This window comes from Rhea americana, unplaced genomic scaffold, assembly GCF_003343005.1.
Source record: "Rhea americana isolate MKP2758 unplaced genomic scaffold, rheAme1 scaffold_22, whole genome shotgun sequence".
NCBI lineage: Eukaryota > Metazoa > Chordata > Aves > Rheiformes > Rheidae > Rhea > Rhea americana.
Genome location: NW_028186329.1, coordinates 5,771,956 through 5,794,736, shown reverse-complemented (window position 1 = coordinate 5,794,736; position 22,781 = coordinate 5,771,956). Strand labels below are relative to the sequence as shown.

The 22,781-nt window shown below is 37.6% G+C and overlaps 1 protein-coding gene across 1 annotated transcript in view; it reads right to left on the bottom strand.

Annotated features, from left to right (window-relative positions):
* Window positions 1-22,781, bottom strand: part of ZNF475 (zinc finger protein 475) — a 62,429-nt gene that overhangs the window by 8,933 nt on the left and 30,715 nt on the right. The window contains exons 8-13 of the mRNA XM_085305407.1: window positions 22,493-22,547; window positions 20,530-20,691; window positions 19,878-19,958; window positions 13,968-14,068; window positions 8,256-8,380; window positions 5,499-6,100 (exon numbers count right to left, since the gene is read on the bottom strand). Of these exons, the coding sequence (XP_085161533.1) occupies window positions 5,499-6,100; window positions 8,256-8,268 (615 nt within the window). The 5' untranslated portion in view covers window positions 8,269-8,380; window positions 13,968-14,068; window positions 19,878-19,958; window positions 20,530-20,691; window positions 22,493-22,547. The remainder of the gene's footprint in view (window positions 1-5,498; window positions 6,101-8,255; window positions 8,381-13,967; window positions 14,069-19,877; window positions 19,959-20,529; window positions 20,692-22,492; window positions 22,548-22,781) is intronic.

Below are 22,781 nucleotides of genomic sequence, written 5' to 3'. Positions count from 1 at the left end.
AGCCTGGTAGCATCAGCAAACTTGGTGAGGAGGCACTCTGTCCCCTCATCCAGGCCAGTATGCAGTGACTCTTATACTACTGGGATGGTATAAAAGAATTCGTTTAACAAACAAAAAAATAAGCATGCACCATCACAATCATTTCCAATGTACAGAACAGCATAATAAACACAAATTTACAGCTTCAACCAGAGTTTACATCCTGATACAAGRTGGGTGAAAGATCTCTTAAAAAATAAATGCTCTCAATTAATGTAGTAGAAAAAAAAGAAATATAGTTAAAGTCAAGCGTCTTCTACCTTAAATATATTTCCCTAGTGAATGGAAATAGCTTTTTATCTCTGACTCCCTCGTTCAAATCCATTTTATTTCTTTTGAAGTAACTGTGACATACTGTTCAGTGTTGAACAGCTGTCAGTGGTCTGTAAAACAAAGGTTAGTCACCTCCACCCCGTGTGATCTGGATACATTTCSAAAGTTCAAAGCTCCCTGAAATGGTACTTTTGGCAGTCTCACCTGAAAACCTGAAGATTCAATGATGAGCACTATTTTGATCTTTCCAGATCCTGACAGGGATGGGTTGTGTTACAATCAAGGGAAACAAGGCCTGGAGCTGAACAAAGAATCCTGTTTTCCAAGTTTATCAATTTAGTATAACTAAATGCTATCTGGTTAAAAAAAAAAAAAGTTTCAAAAATCTGCTCAAGTAGAAATCCTTACTTTTTTTRTAACTTTCACAGGAAAGACATATTAGTAGAGACCAGAATTAATTAAAATAAATCAGATCACTATAAAAATTGGAATATTTTTATCGGTAATGTAGTGGGTTTGAACCATCACCACTTATTAAATTTCACATATAATTCTTCTCTGCAAATACACATACTGTAAAAATTAGAAAATAAAAACTGAGGAAGAATATCTGTACAATTTGTAGCAACAGCTCATTCACTGCTTACCTGTCGGGTCTCAGGTAGGATAAGTTTTGCCTGGATTTTTTTACAACTGATGGTATTCATCCTTCATTTATTTTTCTTCTCGGAGTGTTCCTACCCAGATGTCACATCTGGAGGCCTGCAGTTTGAAACTGAACTATTTTTGGAATCACCAGAATTTTCCAACYCAGACTACTCACAAGCCAGTGGCTAAGCTGTCTGCTTACTCCTTTGTTTTCCACTTTTGAAAAGGGTAGTAAGGAAGGTCTGTTCCCGAGGAAATGTGTTGCTACAAAAATACCTACAAATACCTGACAGTGCAGTCAGGTTTTCTCCTGGTGCTTCAGTATTTTCTTTTTTTCTCAGAGATTGCTAAGTATGTCTATGTTACCATGAATGAAGTTATTTAACTCAGAGGGCTACGTAACTATGCATTTTCAACAGACCTGACGTTACCTGAAGTCAGCCCCAGGCTGCTGCTATGACCTTATAYGAGGTCAAACTCTCCCATACTGAACAAAGCTTTTAATTTCCTCTTAAGGACACTCAGTAAGACTGGCTCCCAAGCTCCGATCTACAAAAATTTATTATCTAGGACTGAACGACCCCCAGAATTCTTATTTTTTTAGTTATCCATGTAACTTAATGGGAGGAGGAGAGACTGGCTGATCCACATTGCAGCTCTCATCATAGCTCTAATCATAGGCTTGAACTGCCCAAGAACACTGGATCAGAAAAAAAGTGGTAGAAATACTKAATGACAGCATCATATTTTATGAAAACAACCTTTTCCACTCATTCCACTCTGTCTGACAAGTTAAGAGGCATTTCGCATAAGGGACTGAGAGAATCCATAGAGTGGCTCTCACAGTCATCCARAGAAGCATTTCACAGCCTTCTCCAGCACTTTCAGCTCCTGACAGGCCACAACAGACTAATGTTAGGACTGTTTGTATGCCTACATACGAAGTGCAGTAACAATGCCTGATGATGCAGGTAACTACAGATTTAACTCCACTGGAATCGCTAGAATATCTCACTTTACTCCTGATGTACTATCTTGAAAAATAAACAAACAAAAAAAGTCTAGTGAACATGGCATTTATGTAAATGCAGAAAGGCAGGAACCTCTATCATTCACAATAATAATACACAGTAAGCTTCACTCCAACCATTCATTTGCTTTTCTGTATTTGCAAATATATTTGTCACTAGTCTTCTAATAAGATGTTCAAAACTGCTGCAACTGAGACAAATGGAAAATTTGTAGGTGACCTCCCATCTTCCTTAGAATTACAAGGCATCTTAAGATGTTTTCATTTTACGCATGATGACTTTATGCTAAAGCAAGATATGGCATCAACGTTTTGTTGTTACACAGGTTTTCAAGATTTCTGTATTATAATACAGAAAAGGAGATCACTAACATCTTTTTATTTTGTAGGTAGTTAAAACAATAGGAAGAAAACAGCAGATGGCAGCACCAGATGCTAATGATACATCTGATAGGATTTTAGGATTAAAGTTATCACCATCTGTTGTCCAAAAAATTGCAGAACACGTATCCATAGAAAGTCATTAGCACTCTTCCACRTAGGCAGTAGGAAACATTTCAGTCTAGAAAGAATAAACACATTCTGCTCTAGTACAAGTCTGAGTTTYAATAGTACCAAACGTCACTGTCATTGTCAAAGCTATCACAGCAGAATCTAAATAGTATAAAARAATCAAGATATCTGAGCTGATGTTATCCTTCAGAGTCTATTAAGCACAGACTGTTGCTTGCTTTACATAGTCAGACATTATTAACTCTGATGTGTTCATGTATTCTAAGAGCTAGGATAGTTAGTGGAAGAGATGGCTTAAGCAGGTTGTTGGGTCTCCAGCATTAAGGGCATTTATGACCAAACTGAATAAGCATTTTTCATTAATGATATTAGTCTAGTTGATCCTGCACTTGCTAATGGAAAGAACTCCAAGACAGAGGCACCTCAGTGTAAACTCTTGCAGTTGAAAAGGTAGAACAGCCTTCACAGGGAGTATGGCAGAATCAGTGAGTTCTACTTTTAAAATGAGGAAAATCCAGCTTTTGAATTCAGGGCATCTTTCTTTATATTTGAAGTAGTGTTACAGTCCTGTYAAAATATATATGCTATTCTTTTCATTATTCCTTTCCTCTGACATTTTACTGAATCAAGACTTTAAAAGATGTTATTTAAAAAGGTACCTAAATAATTTACTGATTCACATTCAGAATAGATCTGTTAAGTGAAACATGGACTCCCACCGGTGTTTTTCTCCTCCAAGAATCCTGCGAAGTCTGTCTAAGAAATTCCCTCTGACCCTCTCCTTCGTGTTCCACCAGGACACTATAGAAGTAACATCAGCCCACTGAAAAGAGGGCTGGAAGCAGTTTTATCTATATCTTTCTCATTAACCAGGTCTAACTGATACCTTGAGCTTGATGCTATTCCTGCCAGGACCAAAGCAGACTGCTATTTCATTACTCTATTCATATAATTAATAAGCAATCGAGTAGTTGGTAAATTGAGTAAAATTAAAACCATTTGCTAGAAAAAGACTGTGAAAACTGTATGGTAGACCCAGACTTGTCTCTCTACATACTGTATTTGCGGCCCTCTGTCAGCTTAGTGCTTTCAACATCCTGTATGTGTGCACCTGTCAAAACTTTTTACTGGAGGTGGAGACCTTCACATAGAGAATTTAAACCTACARAAAAGAGGTTTCCTTTGCTTACTTCTTAGAAGTAGTCTTCCAATCTTGAGCAGTCCACAGGAGCAAAGGATATTTCTTTCACTCTTTCCATTCCTAGCTCTGCTTTTAAACTGTACCTCTGTACAAAAAAGTAGGTCTAAAAATACTAAAATAAAGAACCTCAGAGAGGTAAAATCCACCTTCACTTCTTGAAAGTCATCACAAGGAATAAGCTCCTTCAGAATCAATTATACCTTTCCATCATTACAGCCTCTTTAGTTCTTCTGGGATTGAAAAACTGTTACTGACTAGAAGCAAATGAGGAAACCTGTTGTTCAGACACAAGGAGGAAGAAATTCTAATACATTTCACTTTGGCTCTGCAGAACTCAGAGAAGGAAAAAGTGGTAATAATGTTGTTGTTCAACAAGTCAGCAGATGTGACTGAATCCATGCAGGGAGCAGATGAGTTGCGCAAGAGAGCAACATTTTTACAAAGTCATTCTCAATGCCAAACCACACTCTGAACTTGTTTTTGTATGTCACTATAATTCTGGATATTTTTCATGATACAAAAGAAAGCAAACTTATGTTTAAACATACAAAATTCTGTGCAGAGGCCAAACAACTGGTTCACTCACATGTGTTATCACTGCCTTTCATTGTACAATCACTTTTAGAACAATGCAACCTCTTTGGCAAATGGTACAATGTAATGTGACACAATGCAAATGTCTAGTTTCGTATAGCCAGAGATATATTTGCGCAGTACTTTGCACTATTTGCCTGTTCTGTGAAATCTGTCAGGGTATTACAAAAGACTTAGCTGAGTAGTGGACCTCTCTTGCTATTATCTATCAATCAGCGGCCTCAAATAGCATAATATAAACATACCTCACCTTGTCTTTATTCTCATGTTAGGTGGGGTAATGCTATTATCTTCATTTTATTCAGCAGCTGGAAAACTGAGAAACAGCATGTTCAAGGCTTTGACTTTTAAAACCTTTTCAGAAATATTCGGTATAGCATTGGTATGCATGCTTTGGTATGCAAGACAGCTAAACCCCATTTTCAGAAGTAGCATAGCCAATCAGGAGTACAAGACCTACTGAAAAAAATCAAGGTATTTATTTTAGACACTAGGCCTAAATTTAGACATCTATCTCTTTACAAAATTCCTGTCCAAAAGAGAGCTTGTGTGGAAACAAGTGCAGAAAAAATATGCCATTTTCCAAAACTTTCTGTAGCTTTGGGTAATGTGAATCAGCTTCTTTATTCTTGGATCTTGAATCAAATTATGTGGAAAGAAATGTGCAGTCTTATTTATTTTGTTGTTGTTACATTCTGAGTTAACCGCCTTTGAACACGCAGTCCTCAGTAAACCAACATTCCATGCCAAGGTTAAGAATAATGGTAAAAAATGAAAATCACCAGAGTGCTTGGAGGACAAGGAAACATCTCATCTCACGTTAACTAAATAAAAATGCCTAATATGTACTAAAATACGTAACACTCAAAGCCTGCCTAAGCATCACTATAATGGTCCATTCTGGGGATATGGCTCCACAGGAGCAACGAGTATGAGAATCCAGTTATCCCCTTTTGACAGGAAAATCAAAAGAAACAGTCACAAATACAATTTAAGAATCCTATAGTTACCTTTATGCACATAGTATTCCCCTTTCCTCTACTTACTATTCAGCAGAGAAATATTTCCATGGAGCCAAAAGATTCTTCTGAAAGAAAGTGGTTTTAAGTTTTGAGTTGTGATGAGAACCCAATCTCTCCTGGAGTGCCCAGCATCAAACTACATCCAGACCCTTTCATACAGCACATACTAAGCATTTACCTTGTCTGACACGGCTGGTGCAGCCCTACTCTTCTGTTGACTTTCACCAGACAGACCAGTACTTGCTGAGCTGGACCCAAAGCTTGGGCCTTTACTAGATTTATAGGGTTTAGAATTTGACAGCCCCACACCACTATTTCCTTTGCAACTCCTTCGGTGCACAGTGAGACGATCAGGAAGGAAGGTACGGCCACAATTTTCACAAGGCAGGAGCTGGGCTTGAGCACTCTGATATGCTGCCTCATTTTCAGCTGTAAGCATACAGGAACCATGAACAGGAGCATCAGGTCTCCTGGGCTCTGCTCTTCGGAGATGCTTTGGTAGTTGCTCATTTTCAATACGCCACTTTTCTAGACATTGGGGTTCATGTATGGAAATAGACTGGGACCCAAATTCTCTGCCACAGATRTAACACACTTTAAAACCAGGTCTTCTTGGTGGGATGACTGGTCGATTCAGTGGAGTCTGAGACATATTTGAAGAATCTGAGTATTTTGATATTATTGCAGTGCCTCGTCGTCTTTTCTTGGGGCCAGGTTCTAGATGCACTATATCTGGCAAAATTGTGGCAAGATCTGATACACTGGGTGTTGAAACCTGTTCTGAAAGCAAGATGGTAGAGATATTAGTAGTGGCCTCTTCAACACTTGGAAGAGTTTTATTGATTTTGTTTGGATTCTTTTTCTTTATATTGTTTCCATAAAGGATATAACATTTCAAGAACTCTGTCTTCTACAAAGCCAGGGCTTGAGAAAGGCTGTCATTCAGTGTTATGCTCCATCTTGTTAATTTATTTTCATGGACTTGAATGTACTAGAAACTTTAAAGCTGAAAAATTGCAATTTTCAGTAGGGAAGAGTGTTTCTATGCTTTTTTGCTTTGCCTTTTGGTTTTATATGATCCTGAAACAAATTTCATCAGTATGTATTAACAAACACCACCTCTTTTTTTTTTAAAAAAAGTTAGCAACTAGTTGTTTATCACAAGGGCCAGTTTACCTTACTTATTTTTAAATAACAGACAAATAACATCAGATATATCCTACCCCTAACTGTCAGCTACACAATATAAATCTGAAACTTTAGACTCGGAGGATGAAAAGTCATGAAAAATAAAAAGAAGAACGGTTTGCACAAACTTATATTGTTAAAATACATGTGGCTTTGAGTATGATCAATATGATTTATTTTCAGCTACTGACAGAACTGGCATTTCCAACACAGTCTTCATTTTCTAAACTGTTTATGTTAATAGTTAGACACCATTTTCCTGCCTGAGAAAAAATGCAAAGAAGTCCTTCTATGGAGGGACTGATGTTAATGTCCAGTTTCCAAAGGGACAGTCAATTAGCATGGAAATCTTCCCATTCAGTAGGTTGAAAGAAGTTATTAAGATCCTCTACTCAGCACTTGTGAGGTAGCATCTCAAATACTTTGTCCAGTCTTGGGCCCCCCAGTACAAGAGAGACATTAATAAACACGATCAATTCCCATTAAGGATCATCAAAATGATTTGGGACTGAAGCACACAAGACACAAGGAGAGACACTGTACTTGTTTAGTCTCAAGAAGACATGACTAAAAGGGCACCTAACAGTAGTTTTAAAGTACGTAGAAGTGTGGTTATACAGAAGATGGAGCCAGCCTCAGATGAGGGGTGCACAGGGATAGAACAGGGTCATGAACTGTAGCAAGGGGAATTCCCACTGCGTATATAGAAAAAATTCTTCATTGTGAAAGTGGTCAAGCACCAAAAATGGTGCTTTCCATCCTTGGAGATTTTCAAAATTCAATTTGATAAAGGACCAAGCAACTTGTTCTAACTTTGAAGCTAGGCCAGCCTTGGGCAGAAAGTTGTACTACGTGACTTTCGGGGGCCCCTTCCAAACAAAATTGTTTTAACATTGTATGCATGTTCAAGATCGGATCATAATGCTTCAGTATATGCTTCTAGTTTCTCCTAACTTAGCAGGAATCAAATTTAAAGTCATCTTCCATGGCTCAGTATCATGTCAATTACAGTCTGTCATTTCAATCCTTAAATTTTTCACTTCAGAACAAATTCACCTTTGACAGAAGCTTGCCAGCAGCCTGAAATCCACTTTAAACCAAACAAAACCATTAAAATATGGTTTATGTGAGCTTTCTGATATTCTAGGATGTATTTGACTCCATAATTTGAAGATCTAACCATCTCTAAAAGTGAAATAGGCAGACCAAATTCGACTTTGCTATAAATCTGTGGATTTTTTAATTAGTTTCAATGATAGATATATAAACATATTCCCTCATGAAGTCAAAGTTAAGGCTTCTATGTCTAATGGTTTATATGACTGTTTTGCATAAACAAGGCTTTTACAATTTTATGACAAGAATAGCACTATTCTGAAGTTAAATTTGATTAAAAAATGAGATGTGGATCTGTGTTTGAAATTAAAAATCCAGGACTTCCTGTTTACAAGAGTCTACAGCTGAATGAAGTAGCTGAATATTGTTGATGTAAAATGGAAGTGAGAAGAGAATCAAACCCCTGCAGTACAAAAGATAAATGAAAAATACTTACGAATTTGACCTCTCATAAAACCAGTTTTACACTGAAATGTCCTTTGATTACCTTTGGAGTCTATTGCACTAGAAACAATATGTGCCTTGTCTCAAGAAAATACAGGAAAGCTTGACTATTCAAGATGACCTAAGATTTTTATTTTAATCAGTTTTGCATATGTGATATTTAAACAAATATCTTACTGAGAATTACTTTTTATCTCCATGACCTCCTCCTTCCAAGCATTTCTGATTCAGTGTTTACTGGAAGACAAGTTCATGACCACAGATGTAACAAATTTGAAAATCCAGACAAGCTACTGGCACATGAAGTTGATTCTGTGTAAAAGAAACAAACATAATACATGTAAAAGTAAATGACTAGATACAACTGAAATTTTGAGCAACTATACCGAGTTGGACTTTAAATTCATAATGAAATTATAGAAACAAATTAGCAGTGATATATCATATCATAATATGATATGAGTGAGCAACAGCAAGATAAATTTGCTATAATCCTCAACATAAGGTAAATCACTATCACTTCCATTAGGACTTCCATGGATACTTAAAGGAGTTACACGGGGTCCACGATAAAGACTTGCCTCATATTTTGTTTAGTTGAATCCTACATAATATTTTCAATACAAATAAAAATGCAAAGGCCTGATGAAGTTGTGCTTTCTATTTCAGAATTTATCTCCAGTCCTGAAATCAATTTTGTAAGGTGAGGTTTCTGAAAATGTTTTTTTTTTTCTTCTGTTTGTCAACTACGAAAATAGACTTTCAGGGACAGAAGTAAATGTTAGTTTTCACTTGTGTTAGCACACCACAGACTAGCTAGTTCTGGGAGTGTGGGCTAAAATCTTCCCTGAGTCACCTACCAGTAAATGAATTGGGAGCTGTGTTCCAAACAGAGGCCAAATTCTTGAGCAATAATTACTGAAGATGTGCTTTATTGATGGAAAAGATGAATAAGAAAGGAAGAGACAAACAGCTTGACCCAACCTTGTCCCACCTGTAACTTACCAAGTTCTGCTTGTAAATGTAGCAAAATGTGATGTGCCAAGGAYAGGCATGGCAAAAACAGGACCAAAATTGTACAACTATGAGATACTGTGTTTATAGATATTTTTTAGAGTTGAGGGAAACTTTAAAAGCTTTCTCTCTCAACATCTTTAGCATCCTACTTAAAACTAACAAACAGGTATCTTAATCACTTAAATTATAATTGCTACTGCAGTGTCTGTAAATTCAAAGACATCTCTAGGCCAAAAGAGAACTATTCTCTGCCCTTACCAATTTCAAACACAGATTCTGAATCTCCAATCAACTTTCAGTGACAATCTTGTTTTGCATCTGGGTAGTCTTAATTTGCTTTACATATGCAAAACATCAAAGACTAACTACAGAAGAGAAATTGGTAAGCAGAAAATAATTGACTTGCCCAAAGCTGAAGAGGAAGATTTGAACCAAGTGTTTCCTTGTATTAGATCTATGCAGCAAACATTAAAGCTATTAAAATAAATAGACTGAAAACAAATCATACCAATCCTATTTCTGCTACATTAAAAACCCTTGTACCTTCATGGTGTTTACAACTAGAGGACCTCACAGCTTTTTACGAACGTGAGTTGTACTGTAGAACACAGATGTGAAATAAATACTCTGCTCAACAAATGAAAGCAACTTATTCAAAATCTTGCTGCATATGGTTAGACTGTTAAAAATAAATCCACCTCTGATTCTTATGCCTCTGCCAAAACTAGAAGACATTTCTCCTTCCTAGTGCATCTAGAATCTGGCTTGGGATCAACATGTGACAATGACCTTTTAATGCCTAATTGTCTTCAAGAATTCTGTTGTTAGCGAGTGTCTGATCTCCGGACTTTCTCTGATTCCTATGGACCTAGTGTATTGACATATATGCATATTTTGCAGATAAGTTCTATTAAAGACAGAGAGCTATGTGAATACACAATAAATATTGATAAAATTAGGAGCCTTTTCTTTTTTGTAAAACCATTGTCTTAGTCATAGCTTTCCCTATTTGTTAAGTCAAGCTCGGAGAATTTTTACTTATAGGTTTTCTAAGGACTTATACCTTCATGCTTGGCATTCTGGAGAAGGTCCCTTTGTGGTGACTTAGAAAAAATTACTAAAAAAGCAAATCAAAATAGAAGCACTTCAGACAGGAGTCATGGGACATGTTTTGCTCAATGTGTTTAAGCAGTCCCTATTTCCTTCAAGCATTTCAGTTTTGCAATTTGCAATCTGTCCCTATATATGAACAAGTTTGTGTTGTATCACTTACATGCTCCTTTATCACAAAGATCAGGCTTTGTGCTGGTCCTCCAAGCAGTAGAAAATAAAGTTTAGACTGTAGTCTTTTTAGGGTACGGGTTATTGTCTTACAAGTATACAAAATGACTAGCAGGCTAGCTTTAGACATGAGTGGTTGCATAGGCAGGCGGCTGCAAAAGACAGCAAGGTCACCTCCGTTTATCTATAAGAAACAGCTGATTGCTGCATATTTTGCCACGAAAGACAGGGACAAGGTGTAACAGCCACTACTTTGGAGCGGCAGGTATTTATTTCTTTGATGTAAGAATCCCCTGCCCTTACCAAAAATCCCAAACTTTAACTCAACCCTTCCAAACTTTTGGTGGTTTCTCAACTCCCAAACTCACCTTCCCAGAAATCCCACTGATCCATCGCAGGTCACTTTCTCCATTGCCACTGATCAACCTGCATCTTCCCTGAACCTCCTCACTGCTCTTTCATTGAGTCACCATGGGACTCTTCGCTCCCACTCATCAGCCATTTCTCTCTTAGCCCTCCTGTCTGAACCCGCTTAACTACAACCACATGTTGAATTTTACTACATCCAAGGGTGAAGATACAATTTTGTCATTATCCGTAAGACAACACACTTAAACTTTGCCTATGCCACTGAGAAACCTTGAGCTGGTTCTGTTCTCTCATTAGAAATGCTAGGTGATCACAGTGAAAGAAAGGGTTATCACCAGGTTCACATGATAGTCATCCTGCTGCCTGTCCTATAAGCTGTTTAGTTTGCTGCACTCACATTTCTGGCTTAAACATTCACGTGGTTGCATATTCCTGGGACATTTGTGACACTTTCCCATTTTACAAAATCTCCTGTGAAACTCGGATTTGTTTGTGTGCAAATTGGAAGATACAAAGAACATCACAGCCAGTCTGTGATTTGCACTTGAACAAATCTTTGTGAAAGAGTATTTTGCAGCTAGGTGGTAAAATTACTGAGGGATAGTATAATTCCTAGCACTTAACACCTCCTCTAAAATTCTATTACATAACCACAGAACATAATTCTATTACATTACCTTGCCTTGTAAAGGACAAGGTTGTAACCTTCTCTCATTTCTGAAGGTACTGGATATTCACGTACTGTTGGTTAGAGGGTACACAAAACTTTAGCATTGAAATTTTTAACTAGGATATCAAAAAACTTTTTTGTCCAATAACTGCACAGTGTATAATTGTGAAACACCCAGTGGAAACCATACTAAAACTAACAATCAAAGAAACAAAGGTTACAAACAGTGTGGACAGTAGCAATTAATAATGGCTCCACAGTGGTGCTGTCCCATTTTAAAGAATTAATTTTTGCCCCTACCAGTGAAGTCCCCTTAATGCAACACCTTTTTATTCTTTTCTGAGTATAAAATACCAGAAAAGCTATTCATACAACAAATCCAAAAGCCTTTTCCTTATTTCAGAAAGTCAAAACTTTCTGACCTTGACTTCACAAAAGACTGATCGCTTTGCACCACAAATTGCTACTGCATGACTTTGCCAGTCCCAGCTAGGTAGTATATGTTGATGCAGTTAGGTATGCGGTTCAATAGTATGCAAAATTTAAATTCATTTGCAAACTAGCAGAGAAGCTGCTCTACTGCAAGGCCCTTTCAAAGACTGGGAAAATTTCCAAGGAGGATGGCCTATCAGATGAATTCAAGTTGGGAAGTAGCCAAGCTCTTTAGGAAGATGAAGGGAATGGAGAGCCAGGGAAACATTAAAGGGTCACAAGGAGAGAGGAGATAAGGGTTATTGGAGGGTCACAGGAAAGGAGCATCAAAAAGTTCAATTACATTTCAGGGAACTTCTGAACTTTGCAAGGCTGCAGTCCTAACTACATGTCCTATCTACTCATTTATGTCAGAAAGATACTTTCTGTCACCTGAGATGATTTTTAAAGCAACAGTGGATGAGAAAATGACTGCCAAATGAAGAATGTTAGGTGACTAAATCTGTTACCATTAAGAATGAATCAGTCATTAAAAGATGCTATAAACAACCTATTAACAATATAACCTATTGTTGGATTTCCAAGCTTGCTGTTGTAAATACTTCATAACAGAATTATGCTTCCTTGTGGGGATTACACCATTTGGTCTACATTTATTCTTGCCAAGTTGACCGTTATTATTTGGAATGTTCCTATAAATTCAGTGTGAAACGGAAATGCATATGAGCAATTCAAACCTTCTTTTCTCAAATTCAGTGATAAAGMCACAGAAATAAGTCAAGATTGGGATTTAACATTTCTTTTAAAAACATTATAAAACTTTGTCATTTTTTTCTTTTAAAAATGTTACATGTTATTTAATAAAGTGAGAAGATAGAGTTGGTCATTGTATATGTAATGTATATAATTGTAKATATAAAGTATATAATGCTGGGAAATATTCCTCTCCTCTGCAGTTCCTCTGCGATACTTAAAAAAATATCTCATGAATTGCAATGACAAGGCATTTACAAATAACAGATTCAATTTAATGTAAAGCAACAGAAATACAATAGCTTGTTCAGCATCAGGTTGAAAGTTTCACTGTACCCAAAGCAGAACAGAATCAGAACATGGTGAATAGGTCAATACTTCTCTTATCTGCCTGTCTTGAAGGGAGAATATGAACTCTTGCAAACTTTGTTTTTAAGCTTATCCCATCCAAAAATTTTAACAGCAGCATTATTACCTAGGCTTAAGTAACACTGTCTTCTCTTAGCTGCCATGTGTGATTCAACCTATACATGCAAGTTTCTTCCCTCAAACAGCCTTGTGTCTTCTTTCATGTCAACGTCAGAACTTGGAAACAGAGCTGACACACACGTTTCCTATTTCCTGTATGCAGTCCTTCCTGAAGAGTGACCCTTTCTGTTTCTCATCTCTCTTGATTCTCTCATGTAAACAATTCCCCAAAACCCATTATCAGGTCATTTTACAAGCGTGAATTCCTTGACTGAATTGAAAAAAACAYACTTGCTCTAGCTGGGGGATTAAACTGGCTGTTTCCAACAAATCTCCAACATTACTGCTTTTGACTTAGCTAGAATTCCACATGGAGATTTCTTGACTGAAAAAGACAGAGTTTACCTTGTGGAAGAACATATCACATGAAGCCTCCTTCTGTCAGAACACAAACATGCTTATTCAGTGGGCAAAATACAGAATTAGTTGTGAAAATCTGGGGAACTTGTTTATATACAGCTTATGCATGTTGACTTACATCACAGCATCTCCATTTGCAGCTGTTTCAGACTGTAAACACCATTTTAAATACATGGCTGGGTTATGTTCTCTGTTCCCCCTTACCTCCACAGAAAGGCACAGGATAAACCCTTGCAACAAACACAGAACTAAAAACACAGGTCATAGAGCTTTCAAGCTTATACATCTCAAAGAAACAGCCCTTGCATATCCTTGACTATCTGTAAAGGCAAAAGCCAATTTTCATGTCTGGGCTTAGAAGAAAGGACCATAAGTACAGTAATATAAATAGTGGGAAAACTCGCTTCATTTACTATTTTTAAAACAGTGCTTGGTAAAGCTATGAAAGAGATTTATAAAATGTACTTGCTTGAGATGGCAGTAGCTTACCTCCAGGAGGCTCTTTGAAGAGGTCATCTATACTTGCAGAGCGCTTACAAAATCAGCAGTCTCATAACAGAGGTATGGGAAAGTCTGTGCAGGTTGCTCTCCTAGGAGAATATATGACAGGCAACAAAGACGCATTAAATGAAGGGGGAATGTATGGCTCCAAAATGGTGGCACCCAAATACAACAGCCTGGTGAAAAGTCCAGCTACAGATCTGTCTGTTGTGTTATAAATGAATAAATTAATACTAGTTTACAAAAGAGATATTGGTTAATTCAGTAGCTTGAATTCAAGAGTTCCTGGATATGCAAGCCCTTATTTATACCCACTGCGCTGTAAGACAGTGGGTATAAATACCTCCAACACTACATTTGAGCTTATCTTCTCAATCTGTCTCTCCATTACCCAGTGCTTGAAGTCATCAGTTCTGCATCTCTAACATCACAGTTACTGCTATGGGGATCAGTTCATAAAGGTGACTCATTTAAACCGAACCACATTCACAAACATTCTGAAAAAAAGTTATTTCACTTGTAACACCTAATTTCATTGTTGCAGAAATTAAAAATGTATCAAATAATTTTAAATGAGAAACAATAAGAAACAATTAATTGTACTATGATAGTAACTAGAGATCCTAATTTTTCAGTCTGGACTAGACTATATGAAAATAAAAAGGAGAATAACTCAATCTAAGAGGATGAAAAAGATAGCAGGTAGAGAGAAAAAGAAAACAGAAGAGAGAGATGAAGTGACTGCTCAACGTAGTGCACCTACTCAGGAAGAAAAATAAATGAATATAAATTTTCTGATGTCCTGCTGAGTGCCCCAGTACTAAATCAGTCTGGTCATAGAGTTTTCAAAGGCTGATCTGTAACTTTATAAAAGGATTTTTGTTATGTTTTCATATGAAAGAGATGTCAGAAGGGACCAAACTTGGATCTTGTTTTGAGTGCCAAAGAGCCTTGCTTCAGACTCTGTTTCCAAATAAAAATGTTTTCTATGAGGCTTCCCATAATTCTTTAAGGGAAATCAAATGAAACTAAATGAATATCTCAAGCAGTATTTTTTCATGTGCTAAATGTTGTTTTGAATTGCTCAATTATAAATCTTTTTGGAAGTCTGTTAAGACAAAATAATCATAAATTGAACAAAAATATTGGACAATTTGCAGTATCTTACTGCTGGATCTGCTTTTCACTGAAAGATAAAAGAAAAAAAATAATGTTATATTTCCAACAATATTTTTAGCAAATTAAACACATATTAAAATCCTCTCATCTTTCCAGCTCAGTATTGCATTTCCTCCAAAGCTCCTGGCTGGAGAAGTCTCCTCTGATTAGTGTTAGAGACTGTTTTTCTCCTTTAGTGATGTGAAATGAATTATTACTTGATTACATCTTAACAAAGATCACTGAGATGTAGGAAATCYATAGGTTTCTATGTCAGTTTGCTTTATCTTGTCAGAGCTGAACAAGACCATGGGCACCAGTAYARGCTGGSGGCTGACCTGCCGGCGAGCAGCTCTGCAGAGAAGGACCTAGGAGTGCTGGTGGATGACAAGTTGACCATGAGCCAGCAATGTGCCCTTGTGGCCGAGAAGGCCAATGGCATCCTGGGGTGCATTAGGAAGAGTGTTGCCAGCAGGTGGAGGGAGGTGATCCTGCTGTTTTCTTCAGCCCTGCTGAGGCCTCATCTCGAGTACTGTGTCCAGTTCTGGGCTCCCCAGTCCAAGAGAGCCATGGAGCTGCTGCAGAGAGTCCAGTGTAGGGCTCTGAAGATGATTAAGGGGCTGGAGCATCTGCCCTACAAGGGACGGCTGCGAGAGCTGGGCCTGTTTAGCCTGGGGAAGAGAAGACTGAGGGGGGATCTTATCAATGTGTACAAGTACCTGAAGGGAGGGTGTCAAGGGGATGGGGACAAACTCTTTTCAGTTGTTCCATGTGACAAGACAAGAGGCAATGGGCAGAAACTGAAGCACAGGAAGTTCCGCCTGACTGTGAGGGGGAATTTCTTCTCTGTGAGAGTGATGGAGCACTGGACCAGGCTGCCCAGAGAGGTTATGGAGTCTCCTTCTCTGGAGATATTCAAGGCCCGCCTGGATGCAACCCTGTCTACCATGCTCTAGGTGACCCTGCTGAGCAGGGAGATTGGCCTAGATGATCTCCAGAGGTCCCTTCCAACATTACTGATTCTATGATTCTATAAGCACCTCCTATCTCAAAAAACATTTTGCAACCACAAAACACACAAATACTAGCATGCACACCCACTTCCAGCAACTGCGAGGCCCTGTAAGTCTCTAAACTTTAACATCATAGCAGCCTGGCATAGATATGAGTAACGTGCACTGAGAAATGTCCAAGTGTGAAGCTTGCTCCATCAGGGAATCAGTTGCATGTATAGCATCTCCCCAATACGTATTCATCTGCAGTCTAGAGGCTGGTGGTTACACCTTCCTTAAACATGGATGCAGTCAGCTGAGGACAAGGCAAGCATACTTGAAAATAAAACATACCAGGTTAAAAACTCATTGTTTCCTGATAGAATAGACTGGGAATTTTCTAACAAGTGTTTTTCCCACTGGTAGCTGTTTGTCAAAACTAAAATTTTCTTCAAAAATGCACCTGCATCAGTTACAAAAGAGTAAGAGAGAAAACAAGTATGTGTGTGCGTGTGCAAAGGCTCACTAGAAAGCAAGTAAAGCAAAATCCATAGCCCTGAGGCTTCTATATGATTTTTTATGATGAACTTCTTAAAAGGTTTATAATRGGATAAGCAATCTAGTTAAAGGTTCTTGTAATCTTCCTCTCACCTACTTTAAGTGCCTATGTCTATCTTTGGATCTGAGTCACCTCCTATCTAAAACTGTATGGGGCCAACCCAAAATTCACTAAAGCCAATGTACGTTACTGTATATCTGTTTTTTGAGGCAAATGCACRTATAATTAGACAGTACACTTAAGTTCATGATGATATTTACCAGAGAAAGCTGGAGACAGGTTTTAGTGAACCAGCAGTGCTGTTCACTACTTTGACCTCCTTTGCCCAAATGTAAGAAAGAATTCCTTTGATCTGAAAGAAAACTTAACCCTATCTGAGGGAACTATAACTATCATCAGTTAAGATATAGGTAAAACATYAAATATTTTCATGTTTACATGAAAACACATACACATTTTCATGTGTAATTGTTCACTAATTTAAAGATTCTAGACAAGATCTCTTCAATTTTCATTCTAGAATTTCTAAATTTTCATTTACATTCTAGAAATAAGGTTCTTGCTTTGCATAAGTAAAGAAAAATGCCATTTTTTCTATTTTTTCCATGTATATGAGGGAGTAAAGAAAACTGCTCAGCTGACTCCTGAATTCCCAAGTTTCATCACTGAAAGATGCCATGTAATTATCCTTGCACCTATTTACAAACAGTTCTTTACAGAAGGTATATACATTTTACTTAGCAATGCACTGTAATTTTTCAGAATGAAGATTACCTTGTTTTTACTCAGATGCAATTACTTGATGTCCTTGTCTCATTTTTTAAATCAATAACATTCCTCTTCTAGCAAAAGCCTACTTAGTCTTGGGCAAAAATGAGAAGACAGAAATATATCAGCATGGATAAATTCCTGAATTGGGATATCAAGCATCATATTCTCAAAGTCAATTGCTCTAGCAGATCTGTGATTCTGTGATCTGCAATATTGATTACTATCTGAGTTGTTGAAAGCATATCAGATATGTATCAAGTAATAAATAGATTGGKCATGTTTATCCTGTCTGCAGCACAGGAGTGTGAGAGTAAGCAGCCAAAGCAAACCATTATACATAGCTGAAAGTGAACCACATGTATTTCCTAGTTCAGGTATCTCTGTTCAACATTTCCATTTCTGGGACTGATGTGTGCAGAATTAGACTGGGAATGTCTGTGACTTGAGCGTAAGTGTGTTTGCACAGTGGGCAATTGGGGAAATAATTTCAGGAAAGGAGAGCTATCACTTAAAGAAGAAAAAAACAGATGGATAAATAAATGTGTAATCAGATAGAAGTCTACTTCATTCAAGATACAGAAAATAGGCACCTCAGCTTGTATAAAGTATCACAAGATAGTGAAAATCAACAGAACAATAACAATTTTTCATCTGCTGAGAGGCTGAAATGAATCAGTTAGAGAGATTCACTGAAGAACCTTTCTCAATAACCTGAATTACCACAGTTACATTACATAGGATAAAAATAATCAGAAGGGATAAATGTTATCATCTTTTACAGCATGAATCAACACTAATCATTTTGCAATAAACTGCTTCTGCTGCCAGATGACTACATAAATAAGTTTTTTCAGTACCTTTGGTATGAACAGGATATTCAGCTAGATAAAGTTATCTACCACGGGAATTCCTAAGCTCAGTAAGATAAAGTAGTTATTAAAAATAATAGGAAAACAAAACAATAATGAGCAGAAAGCAAAGATGAATACAGAAGTGACAGTGGAATCTAGTCAAGTACATGAAATTATCCAAAGTGGAAAATGGCTAAAACGACAAAACTAAGGATGTCCTATTTGTTTTGTCAAATGTTGATCATTCCTAACAAGAAATCATTAAATATTCATTTTCATATCTTTCATGAACATTCATATTAAAGTGACACTAAAGGAAAATGGCCACCTACTACATCTGTATTACAAAAGCAGTGCTCTAGAAGAATATCAAAATATTCATCAGATCCAGCATGCAGTCTGCGGAATTATAGCACAAGGCTGAGGAGAACCTTTACTTATAAAGAGTCTTGCTGATGATAAAAACATGATTCTTCTACATTATTGTTTTTCTCCTTCAGATTAGGTGGTCAGTACTTTTTATCCAGTGTGAGAAGCCACGGCTKATAAACTTCATCAAATCTTAATTAGCATCATTGTGCTCTGGTGATTTGATAATTTGTTACACTTAATGGTGGTCTTTTCCCAATTTACACTCACAACTGTTATTTGTGTACCTGTTTACATTGTCTTGTTTCCTGTTTTATAATTCTTTAGATACCGGGATCTTATCAAATTGCATAAGCCAATGGAAAAAAAAAATATGGTGCAGAAGCCTGAAATAGCTACAAAGGTTGTGGGTTAAATGGAAAAACACGTTAAAAACGTATGTCTGGGCATCTGGTTAGAAACCAGTGCTTGGTATTGTAGATCAATGTCCTTGGAAATCCAGTAAATGGAAAAATCCATTTAAATTTAAAAAAATAGTAATGAAGTCAATTATGTTAATCTATAATTTGAACAATCATTTCACTGAGTATCTTGAGATGCAATGTTGTCTATATCAGCTTCAAGCTAAACTGCTTGGAAATTAAAACTTTCTGTTTCACTTGTGCTTTCCAAGTAAGAAATTTCTGTTTTTTATAGTAAACCTTGTTGYGCCTGAGCTTCATGTATTTTCCAGGATAAGAACTGACTGAGGTTCTTTCTGTGATACGGGGTAATTGGGCCCATGAGATCTACTGGAATCTTGTCTTTTGCAGACCTTACTGCTCAGATACTGGTGTAGTAAGAAGAGGACAAGATTAAGAGGATTTAATTATTTAAYCTTTGTATTATCTTGGTTTGAGAGTGTTATCAATATTATCAGTTGAGTTTCAAAAGGAAATCAAGGTTCTGATAGATAATGTGATTTACCCAAGAGCACACTACAAAAACTAGAATTTGAACTCAAGTGCTTCCAATTGCCCATGCCCGTTGACTTGGCAGTAGAGTTTCTTTGACTTCTGGCCTGAAGAAAAATCACAATGCCTCTTTAACCCAGCAATTTCTTCTATCTTTGCACTGTGACGAGGTGCATAGAATGATTCAGATTCAATGTTTAGAGATGGAGAAGGGGCAAGCACATCACTATTTTCCTAGATATTACCTTTGCTTCAAGGAACAGATGAAATCCCTATTTGCCTCGAGATCTTGGTGTTTCTGATGTTGCGTTTTGAGTTGGCTTTCCCTTTATAAAAAGATCAAAGAGCAAAGTTAGGCGAATACACATGGAACAGATTCTCCCCCCATCCTGTAGGTAGAGCTTTTTCTGGTCTTACCCTTCCAACCAGCGCTTAGTCCCCGCGGGCCGAGCCCCCGGGGGCGGTGGCCGAGCAGAGGCGAGGACCTTGGCGGCTCCCCGCCAGCCTGGGCAGAGCGCGCGTTCTCTGGCGCCATGGCAATGGCACCTTCCCTTTTGAGCCGCAGCGTTGCCCAGCAACCCGTCAACAAATGCAAATTTTGCAGGCTCCTCGCGCACTGATTGGCCAGCTGCAATGCTCGCAACAGAAAGGGGGGAGGAGCTGCGGTCAGACTCGGCCAATAAGAAGGGTCGCCAGGGCGGCAGCCGGGAGCCCTCTCAGGAGGCGGCGGTGGGACGAAGCCGCAGCAGTAGCGCGCGCGCGCGCTCCTCTGCCTCTCAGCCCGAGGGGGCCCCGCAGCCACGACACCGGCCTCGGGGCTCTCCCCTGCCGGCGGGACCCTAAGCGTCCTCAAAACCAGTGAGGTGCCTTCACGTCCCAGCTGTGGACAAAACGTACCTTTTCTGCCACAGGAACAGTGAAAGTGGGAACGAAGGATCGATTCGGTCGCCTTTGCGCCCGCAGGCGAGAGCCGCTCAGCTGGAAGAGTCCCCAGCAGTGGGCCTGTGTCCATGCCTGGCAGGGACTTCTCCTGACCAGAGGCAAAGGGACGGGAGGCTCCTCAGAAAGCCAAGCCAACAGCAAAGGTTAAGGGCATAACGAACCCTAACACCGTCTCCTACATAARCACTGTTCTAACTTAAATTTCACATTTTTGGCCAGATTATTTCAATGTCTGAAATTTCCCCAAATATAACTCTTGCAATCTTAATATTTTCCATAGAAAATATTGCTGCAAAAATAAATAACTGCTGCAAGAAACCACCTCAGGCTCTAGTATTTGCACAGTAGGTGTTTTCCTGGCAGTGACGAGTGCAAATCCACAGTGCACTGCTTTCATTTTATCCCTTTCTACACTAAAAAAAAAAAAAAGAAAATTAGTCCTCAGTTACCGAAAAACTGCAAATACATAAGAGGCACAATCTGCTTTGAGTCTTGGCAGGAACAGTGTCTTATAGTCTGCTAAGCAACAAAGATTTACTGCAAACAAACTCTAGTATCAGTTATGTACTAAGTTCTTGCTGTGGAAATTCATGACCTACATTTTAGTTGGTAAACCGTAATTTGGTAAGCAGAATTGTACTGCACTTTGCCAATGATAGGCAGCAATTGATAGTCCACTACCAGCACCATTTGCAGTGTATGCCTCTGCTAAGCTGACTGAATTAAAGTTTCGAAACAACTGCTGAAGGGGTGATAGTCAAGTTGCTCACAAGAAGACACCACAGAGATGTCAGAGCATGTTAAATTGCCTTGAAGAAGCCTGGAATTTCAAGGCTGACATACAAAGACACTGATATTCTGAATGGCCAAATGTAATTGATTTTTAAAATGATCATTAATAATTACTTAATTTAGCACACTGCAAATTATTTACCATATTTATGTCAACATATCATTATATAAATGATAAAATAYTTAGGTCATGAACAATTTTAGTTACGGAGCTATACACGTTAGGAAAATGATAACTGCATTAGAAGAGAATATTAGAGTTACGGTGTCAAAAGGCAGGAAATACTAAGATTAAAGTTGCTCTTTGCTTCATAGATCTAAGAGAAAAAATACAATCAAAAATGAAAATATGCTTCCATCTTGCAAATACTTATACACAAGCTTAAATTGCCTTATGTATCTTAGGAAGAGATAAAAATATTTTTCTCTTGTAAGATTTTAGGTTGGAACCCAAATCAGTGGTAGACAGGTAAGAATGCTGCTTCTACTTCAGCTGTCCCAGATAACATTTCAAAAGTCTTGAAACAGCACAGGGATTACTCGCAATACAAGATTATTAGGAAAAGGAAAAAAAAAATCAGTTTCTTCCTCTAAAAAACCAGAATTACATCATTAACATTACATCATTAATAAACATCATTAGAAATGAAGAAAATAAATATTACTTCAAATCCAATTTAAAAAACAAAACTAAATCCTAAACAAAAATATTTCACATCAAGGTGATGGAATTCTTACAAGAAAAGGCAGTAACAGAATAATTTTTGAATAAGTTAATATGAATATAAAATATGACACATTTTAAAATAAATCTATTCACACCAACAATGTGTTAGAAATAGGTGACAGCATTCCAGCTAAATTCCAGGCCAACATTTTATATATGTATATTTATGTGTAAATTTAGATGTCTGATACATCTAAAATGGACAATTCTGAAAAATGTTTATTTTACTACATATGCCATGCATGTGGTATTCAACTACCTAAACTGCCCAAATCAGTGATACACCAATATGACTATACTGCTTCTATATATTACTTGTATATTGGCATGACATAGCCTGTTGCTACAGCTGTATGTTCAGATCTCTGTGCTACTTTAAATTAGATGATACTAGTTTACCTTTAATCTCTTTTGGCTTGTATCTTCTCATTACTCCATCATTAAACTTTGCTGACTAGATAAAATATAAACAAAGCACACAGGAATTATTTTTACCTGAGGAAGAAYAAGGAAAAGGTCAGAGGCCAATTGATTTCCACTATGTGTCTCCTTTAAAGGCAAGCTAAATAATATAACGAGCAAAAAGCTCCCTAGAACAGGCTTTATATTATGAAGTAATTTACATTTCATGTACATATGTAGTGACTGAGAATTTACACAGGGAAGAATGTAGTCTACTCATTTTTTT